At 51.8% G+C, this 9,412-nt stretch overlaps 1 protein-coding gene across 1 annotated transcript in view; it reads left to right on the plus strand.

Moving 5' to 3' along the window:
- DUSP4 (dual specificity phosphatase 4) overlaps positions 1-9,405 on the plus strand; it is an 11,495-nt gene extending 2,090 nt beyond the window's left edge. The window contains 3 exon segments of the mRNA XM_015565266.1: positions 7,317-7,462; positions 8,662-8,757; positions 8,759-9,405. Of these exon segments, the coding sequence (XP_015420752.1) occupies positions 7,317-7,462; positions 8,662-8,757; positions 8,759-8,938 (422 nt within the window). The 3' untranslated portion in view covers positions 8,939-9,405.
- Positions 9,406-9,412: the final 7 nt, after the last annotated feature.

The raw sequence follows: 9,412 nt of genomic DNA on the forward strand, positions 1-9,412 counted from the left end.
ATACGCCAGCCTTTCCGTGCCTGGCGCTGGAGGGAACAATAAGAGAAGCTGCTTTGGGGCGAAAGTCCCTTCGCGTGGCCGGGGGTGGACGGGTGTGCTCCTTGCTGCGCTGCCCTGGGGCTCCTCCTGATTTAGAGCCGCCGCGCGTGCCTCCCTCGGGGGCTTCTGAACCCCGAACCCTTCTCGGGGGAGGGCAGACCCACGTGGAGTCTGGGTTCGTTTTGTTTTATTTTTCTTCCTGGAAGAAATCCGGAGGGGACCGCCCTAGAGCGGCAGCTGGGGACCTTGGCCCTTGGGCTTCCGGGCGGGCGCGCAGACACTCAGGCCCCCCTCTCCCGGGGAGGGAAGCATATTTTTAAGGTTTCCTCCTCCGGCTTGCGGCACCTCCCTGGGTCCCCCAACCCCATCAGGAGAGCCCAGAGCCAGACCTATTCCCAGAGAGAGACGCCTCCCGGACCAGCCACTCTGCAGGAGGCAAATGCTGATGTAAAGGCTCGGTAGGACCCGAGCTTCTGGGTAAAATGACAGTCCCCTGGCGGTTGTCGAGGTGCCTGGCCCTCTGAAAAGCAGCGTTCCAGGGGCTGCTGCCTCCCAGGCCTGCACTGCCTCCTGTTGTCGGACCTGGTGCGGCCGGGAGGATCACCCTCAGAGATGGAGAGTGTCTGGGCCTGGGTCTCAGGTTCAACTTGTCTCTCCAGGAGCAGGCCAGGGGTGTAGCCAGGAGGGGCCTGGGCTGCATGAGCGGAGGAAGCCTGCCTTTGGCAGCCAGGCCTGACATTCATTCTCAGGGGGGCCCTTCTCTTCCAGCTGGTTCTGTGGCGCTGGCAGGCTGTCTTGGAGGTTGTCACCTGGGTCACATTCTGTTCCGCTGAGCTTATTGTCATGTACGGGCTAAGCTGAGGCCCTCTTAACACAGTTCCTCTTCCTTCTCTTCGCCTTTTCCTGGAAATGCTTTCACCCTGAGGACAGAAAGAAATTGGGCAGCCTCTGCTCCCACGCCCCTGGGGAGGGTGCTGTCTGGGGGAGGAAAGCAATGGATGCCTCCTGCACCCCCAGGTGAAGGCAGCAGAGTGGAGGCCATGCAGGTTGTGGGGTGGGATAGGGAACGAAATGAAGGGAAACACCGGAAACAGCCTTAGATGAGCTTTAGTCAATCCCTGGATTGATTAGGGGCTGGGTCATGAGGTTCCCAGTGGAGCAGTTCATCGTATTTTGTAGCTCATGGGCTTTTCAGTGTGTCTCGCGTCCTGTGTGGTGCTGGGTGTGGAGTACACGTGGTTAGACATGAAGCCAGCCATCCAGTTGTTGGTGTCCGCCACCCGGAGGGACCATAAAAACAGCAGGGTGTATGTTCAGAAGTTACATTATCCTTCCTGGCCGAAGGCTATTTAATTCTACCAATTATAATTATGTTTAAAATTTTGATTTTTCTATTTCTGTCTCTTTGACCGGGCAGTTGCAGGTGGTTCATAACTAATACCACAGGTAAGAATTCGGAGTTAAGAGTAAACTTTACTTAATACCAATAAAATGCTGCCAAGTTTTGCTAAAAGCAAGAACCCAAATCACTACATTTCTCTGGTCTTTTTTTTGCGAGTAAAATTCCCATTGGGGTAAACTTTTTTAAAAAGCTAAGTTTATTTAAAATCCTATGAGGCATTTTCAAGGACAGTTTAGAAGTTTCAGTTTTTCAGCTTTTTTTTTTTTTTACAATAAACCTCTCCTTCCAAATCCCTTTCTCCTTCATAAATCCTTGGATTAGGGTTTTAGACACCCCCCCCCCACCCCCACACACACCTTGGTCATTAGAGAAAGACAAAAAAAGAATTTTTTTATCCTAATGGAAGTCATTCCTTACCTCCCATCTTCCCCAAATAACACACCAGTCTGTTATGCGTAAATTTCAGGTATAAAAACATTATCTTTCCCTTATCCTGTCTAAAATTCATCTCAGCCCCTGACCATTGTCAGTTCTTCAGGTTCTTAAATAAAAGCTGAGAAAGTGGGAGGATCCACCAGATATTCCAGCTTCTCACTCCCAGTTGGAACTCATGGACCCCATGGGCCCCAGGCCTGGCCAACCATTCAGAGGCTGATATCACACTTTCTGCAGAAAACAGCCACGAGGGCAAAAGAGAAATGGTTTGTGGGCGTGATGGGGCTCAGCCAGCAGCCCTGGCAGCTCTGGTGACTGTCTCCTGCCTGGTCTCACTCTGTCCCCACTTGTCCAGCCCATCTCAGGTCCCCACAAAGGGACTGGCTTTTCTCCTTACAAATAAGACACAGTGTCTGTGACAGCCAAGGATTTTAGAGTTACAAAAAAAACAAAAACAAAAAAAGGGTAGGCCCTAAAGATAATTTCTACCCCCTATTGTAATTTGTTAGAGTTACAACGAATGAAGCAAACTCACTACTTTTGGCATCATCTGAACTGGATGCTTCCAACACAAAAGTAACTACAGACAGTGTCTCCCCGTAAATTGAGAGTGAAAACATCATCCTTACTAAGCCCATCATAGCTCCCTGGGGCTTGTCCCTGATGCTTCTAAGAGAGCTGGGCTGCACCCACCAAGATGGGCTGCACAGACGCTGGGGGAGGGAGAGAGGAGGGCGGCCTTTTAAAAAAGGAGCCAAGACATTTCTTTAAAAAGGCAGGACATCTGAAACCAGATAGCTGGTTTCCTTACTGGGAGGCAGTTCCCGCCTAACAAAGAGGAAGTTTGACAGGAAGGAAAGTTCCCTCTGGAACGGAAGCCAGCTTGCTGAACGCAGCAGACAAAACAGGACTGGGAAGGACTTACAGACAAGACCAGCCGACTGGGGCCTCAGGTGTCAGCCAGCTGTCCCAGGACAGGCAGCTTTGTGGTGAGAAGTCCACTTAAGTAAAATTTAATAACTGAAAACTGCTCAGCATTCCATGGGTGCTTACTAAGTCAACACCCACCTCAAGGGAAGTGCTCAAAGCCAAATGACCTTCAAATGACCTCAGACTTTCTTGCTGGCAACATATGCCTCGTATTGATAGGATGTCTCTGGAGAGCCGGGCTGCGAGCCCTGACTGTGAACGGGTGATATGCTGAGTGTTACCGGGGGAAAGCAGCAGCCACATTAACATTGGCGACCCCGGTCACCCCCAGGGTCAGTCTTCCCCATCACAGACCCCATTAAGGGCCCTATTATGGTGATGGGATCAGCACCCATCAGCCTGTCCTTTCTGAAGCGCCCTACACACACTCTCCCAGCCCTGCATGGACAGAGGCCAGTCGGCCATCATTGCCAGTAAACTCTGAAACGTGCATTGCTGTGCGAGTGTGAGAGAAAAAGGAGAGCACAGAGTTGAACTAGAAATGTCCCCGAAGGAAGTTGGCTGAGAAATTATATTCCCCCCCCTCGCCCCCCCAAAACCAGACCATTCCAGTTTTAAACGTAAGATGAGAAAATCAGAACTTTAAGACTAGGAAGCATATTATTAAAGAAGAACATGAAAGAAACAAACAGGTCAAAATGAGTCAGAGTCGATTATGGGATGACATTTACTAGGGCATAGAGAAAGCAGGTGGAATCAGTAATGAAATTGTTTTGAGATAACAATGAAGATCTTGAGCACGTAATGTCAGTTTGTAGTTCGCAAATAATTAAATTGAGGAATTTAGAGGTGATACAGTCTGAAATCCTTCCGTTCTGAGGGCGGGAACACAAGGGCGAGGAGAGAGTGTGCTTGCTCAAGCTCCCACTGGCGCCCGCACCCTGCCCTCTCTGTGCACCTGCAGGAGGCATGGGCTCCAGCCTGGCCCATGGTGTCCTGTTGGAATAACCCTTGTTCTCCTAAGTTCTGGATAAAACTTGGCAATTTAAATTAAGCTCTGACAGGGCTGTGGCTCTGGTGTTTGCGTGGATTTGGGAGTGTGGAGAGGAGGCGCTGGGAAGCTGGGGAGCATATTTTGACCCTCCCCACCCCTGACAGTAAGAATTTATTTTCATTTCCATCCTGACCCAATACAGGGATACAGACACACCTGAAACCAGAGTTCCGTGAAATTATAGCGTCTTTAAATCCCAGTGCATTCTAGTAGTTTCTATTTTATTGCGTGAAATTTAAAAGGCTGGTCACAGCTACTCATGACAACCCGGAGGTAGGAAAGCGCTGGAAAGAAGTGGGGTTCAGTGAAATGCCAGCAGTGTTCTGCTGGGGAGTTTTGCATGAAAACGGTGTCTTTGCATGTTGCAACCAGCAAGCAGGCCGTGCCCTGGAGGAGGACCACCAGGAGGGCAGAGCTGGGTGAGCAGCAGGGTGGGCTCCAGACAGCTGGTTAGAAGCCGCCTTTGAGGCCAGTGGGCTGAATGCTGGCTGTGCCCTTTCCTGGGGCTGCCCTGCACCTCAGCTTCCTCTTCTGTAAAATTGGAACTAGCCACACCTTCCTCAAGGGCTGCTGGTTGGGCACATGTATGGGAAGAGCCTGGCATGGTGAGCATTTCCTCTCAAGAGTGCCCATCATTTTAATTAACACAGATCTGATACCCAGAGGCGACTTCCTGCGATGTGGCCTGGCAGGGTAGACTTGGAGGTTCCTAACGTGCACGATTCCATGTACCCCACTCGCCTGCATGCTTCCGGCCCGAGGATAGCCACTGGCCCCGCAGAAGGCCCTCCTTTGTAACAACCAGCCGGACCCCCAAAAGCCACAGCTCTGGAGTGAAAACCCCCTTCATTGCTGCCGCCATCACAGATGTGGCCCTTCTGTGCTCCTGTCCCTCCGGCTGATCTGCTTCTTCCCTTTCTGCTTGTTCTTTGAAGATCCGCCTGAGGGCACTGACTTTTCAGCATGTTTCTGTTCTGTTCCAATAGTGTCTTTTACTGACCATTTCGGGTCTGGCCTCTGGGTCACCTCTGTCTTGTCCCCCCACCTGCCACACCCCTGGGGTCAGGTTCTCTGCACCTTCCGGTTGACGGAGCCTGGGAGGCAGCAGATGTCCCAGGCCCGGGAGGGCCTCTAGCCCTGAAGTGCGGGACCTCTCCTTCTGCTGGCTGAGTGTCGGGTCTGAAGACTCCATCTGGAAAACACATGAGGCCCAGGAGGAGAAGGGGGCCCAAAGTCTGGGAAGTGGCCAGGAATGCTGGGGTCCCCTCGTAGGTGCCCAGAAAGGAACCTTCCTTCTGCGTCTCCCTGAGGCCAGGCGCGCACTGGCTGTCCCAGTCAGTCCTGCGAGGACTGCTGGCGTGGGTGCTCCATCCCATTTTATGGATGAGGAAGCAGCTCAGAGCGGCTGGGTGCCGGCCCCAGGCCCGTGATTCTGACTGCAAAGGCTATGTCCCCTCCAGAGCTTCAGTCTGGTGCCCTTCCTGTACCTTCTCGACAGTGGGAAGACCATTCTTTTTTAAAAATATATTTTTATTGATTTCAGTGTTATGCCCAGATTTCAAGACCCCCAAAAGCCCACCAGGGAGCCAGCCGAGTCCGATGCTAAAGCAAAGAGTCTTTATTCGACCTTGTTCATAGGTCTGCGTTCAACCACTGAGCAACACTGGCCGAGCCACGTGCTGACTTTTTGTATAGGTGTTCAACATGGTCTGTTGACTGATCCATTTCCTTTCCTACTTTCTCCGAAGGGGAGGGAGCATTTACAAGGTTTCCCGTCTCAGATGTTTGGGGGCAGCGGTGTTGGCAGCTTTATAAGGAAGAGGGGACAGATGGGGGTGATAAGGGGAGGGAGAGCTGCCCTGTGATGAGGTCACTGCTGAGGCCACCAACCACTGAAACTGGCAGCACAGGTGGGCCCCTCCGCAGGTTGTCTGTCCAGGGAGGCTGGTCATTATGACTCAGCAGGAGCAGGTGCCTGTGACTGGAGAGATAGCCATTTGTTATCCCCATGAGGGCGGGAGGCAGCGGAGGGGAACAGAGCCTCCGGTCAGGGAGGAAGAAGTGCAGGCCCTGTTTCTGTAAGCCGTATGATGTGGCAAAGAATCATGTCCTTTCCTTTCTGAAGCAGCTTCTAGGGCTGGAATTCTGGGCAAGAAATTGACTAACCATCACATGTCAGCATATTGGAAGGTTACGATGAATGTTACAGGGAACAGTGGCACCAGGTCACTGAGTCACCAGGATTTAAAGGTACTAGCTACACACGTGACCATCAGTTCAAGGGGTCCATTAGAATAGTTGTTCCACAACAGGCAGGCCCTACTGAATTATTTTTAAGTAAATTTATGGTTTAAAAAATTAGATATAATTGACATGTAACATTAGTTTCAGGTGTAAAACATAATGATTCGATATTGACTCTATTGCTAAATGATCACTGCAATAAGTCTGCTTAACATCTGTCACTGTCTAGGGTTTAAAATTTTTTTTTTCTTGCGATGAGAACTTTAAGATCTAGTCTCTTAGCGACTTTCAAATATGCAATACAATATTAATAGCTATCGTCACTAAGCGGTACATTACATCCCAGGACTCATTTATCTTACAACTAGAAGTTTTGATCCCCCTTCATCTATTGAATTAATTTATAATCCATCTTTGGTCCTACAGAAACTGCAAAGTGAAAACACAAGCAGGGCCAAACACTGACAGTAGTTGGCACGTTACTGCAGAGCCCCGTCCAGAAGCCACGGGATCTGAGTGCAGGCTGAGCATTTCTCGTCTCGGAGTGGGTTCCTGCCTGCCTCTGCCCGGACACCATCCCACATGTTTAGCTCTTTTCAGTGAAAAGATCTCCCTTCCCCGGAAGGTGATCTCACAGATAACCATCCCAGGGCTTAGCAACTCTCAGGTCAGGAAATCCTCCCTTGCCCCAAACCTGTGTGTGTAGCAAGAGGGGTTTATTTAGATTGAAGCCCATTTCCTCTTGTTCTGGCCCCTTGTCGACGGAACAGCTGTTCGCAAGGGTGGTCAACTGGCATCGGCTTTGTTGCCGGGATCCAGAAGGGCTCGTGCCAGAGTAACCTTTTTCCTTCTCCCCCCACTGCAGCTCTCCAAAGGAAGGGCTAAACTGGGGAAAGACAGACACCTTTGCAGGTTTCTTGTGCCTTTGGACACCCACAGCAGCCTTGGCCTGTCCTCACCCTAAGGGGCTCCTTCTGGAAAGAGGTCCTTCTGCATGCCCCCTGCACATCTTCCTCTGTGTGGCTGTATCCCTGAACGTGGACTCAGCATCTCTGGAAAAGGCTCCGTAGCCATTTTCTCTGGGCCCACAGCGCCACCCAGTGGTAAATGCAGAGACAGCTCGCCTCACTCAGTGCAGGGATAGGGTTCAAGTTCTTTGTGGTTCCGGCTGGCTTAGGGACCCCATTAACCTGAACTTCTTTCTCCTCACAGGTGGCTATGAGAGGTTTTCCTCCGAGTATCCAGAATTCTGTTCCAAAACCAAGGCCCTGGCAGCCATCCCGCCCGCAGTGCCCCCCAGCACGGCCGAGTCCTTGGACCTGGGCTGCAGCTCCTGTGGAACCCCACTGCACGACCAGGTGTGTGGGGGCTTCTTTTCAGAGTTCTGCTTTCAGAGGCTTTGGATATTGGGATGGGTTGTAAGGTAGGTTAGGAATAGGTTATTCCTTGGAATTCTTCCTCTTCCCTCTCTTACTCTCCTAACTTAAGAAAAAAATAGAAAGACATAACTCCTGCCCTAGCCAGTTTGGCTCAGTGGATAGAGCATCGGCCTACGGACTGAAGGGTCCTGGGTTTGATTCCGGTCAAGGGCATGTATTTTGGTTGCAGGTTCCCCAGCTCTGGTCAGGGTGCATGCAGGAGCCAACCAATTGATGTGTCTCTCACATCAATGTTTCTGTGTCTCCCTCTCCCTTCCAATCTCTAAAAATCAATGGAAAAATATCCTTGGGTGAGGATTAGCAACAACAACATTTAAAAAGACATTACCTCCCTTATTAGTCTCTAGAGTTACGTGTAGACAAACAAGGAGGCTGCTGAGGCTGGAAGTGTGGACCTGCCCTGCAGGAAGCTGAGCGAACACCCTTCTTTGAAGGAGTGGCCTGTGGACCCCACCCCGTCCAGAACACTCAGGCTGCCCCCACTTATAAATGACATAAATGGCCAGCCAGCTCTCCCCCAAGAGAACGGGCAAAAGCCATTCCATTTCTTAAAAGCCCATCCCTTCCAGCCCTTTTCATGTAGATGGGGAGGGGTGCACTTGTGGAACCCAGCAACTCTGCTCCCCAAATCTCAGATTGCTTAGGAAACCGTCCTTCATTTAAGCCAAGGTTACCTAATTTTGCCAAGATCCCTCCTTTTGTCTGTGAGGCCGGCATGCCATCTATTTTTGACGTAACAAGTGAAGAAGTATCCAACCTAAGAAGTCCTAAACCACCCAACAGATAGCTTGGTGATGGGCAGGTGTAAGCTCTTAAAGTCACAAACGGTGGACAAGCCAGCACTGTGTCTGTCTCCCTGTATCAGGGGGGAGGCTGCTTGAACAAGGCCTTCCTGTCCTGGCTTCTCTGCAGAGGGCAACGTAAAGGCGAGAGGAGTCCTACTGGGCCACCGCTCCCTTCAGGAGCCTCCTCAGGATGAGGGGAAGCCTAGGAGGGCTGTGTCCAGGCGTTCTCCCCAGGGCGGTGAAAGCCCCTCTCCCCGTCCCAAGCGCCCCGGCCCTCTTCCTGCCTGCTTTGCGCTCACGATGTTGGGGGCCTGTTTTCCCTCTCTGGTGCAGGGGGGTCCGGTGGAGATCCTCCCCTTCCTCTACCTCGGCAGTGCCTACCATGCTGCCCGGAGGGACATGCTGGACGCCCTGGGCATCACGGCCCTAAAAAAACGTCTCCTCTGACTGCCCGAACCACTTCGAAGGGCACTATCAGTACAAGTGCATCCCCGTGGAGGACAACCACAAAGCCGACATCAGCTCCTGGTTCATGGAAGCCATCGAGTATATCGGTGGGTGGGCGGGCCCTGGTGGGACCGGGTCCCAGGCAGGGTGGGCAGGGTGGTAGGGACCATGGGTAACTCCTGTGGGGAAAGGAGGGATGGGAGGTGGTTCCCAGGGTGTACTCTGCCTTCTCCCCGCCCGTCTCCCCCCTTATAGGAAGGCCTGCCTGTTGCATGGTGTATTGGGCAGGGACGGGAAACCTGATCCTGACCTAGCCCGTGCTGTTAGCTTGCAGAGCCGATAGCCTTTCCCTTCCATGTCTCCAGGTTATATTGATGATAAGCCTCCTGGGATGGGGAGGAGGACAAAGAAAGGGAGAATTGGGTCATTATTTTTATTTCTGCAGAGGAAATCCTTGATGTATTGGGGTTTAGCATGTGTTTTTTTCCAAACTCAATGCATGGGTTTGGTTGTCTCAAAAACAGCCTAGAGTGGTGGGGATTCGACAGCCCCTCCACGTAGGTATCCTCCCTGCCCCGCTTCCAGGGAGTGCCATCCTCTGACACCTGTCCAGCCCCCTCGCCCGCCCTCCCTCCCA

This window comes from Myotis davidii, unplaced genomic scaffold (genome assembly GCF_000327345.1).
Source record: "Myotis davidii unplaced genomic scaffold, ASM32734v1 scaffold93, whole genome shotgun sequence".
In the NCBI taxonomy this organism is placed as follows: domain Eukaryota; kingdom Metazoa; phylum Chordata; class Mammalia; order Chiroptera; family Vespertilionidae; genus Myotis; species Myotis davidii.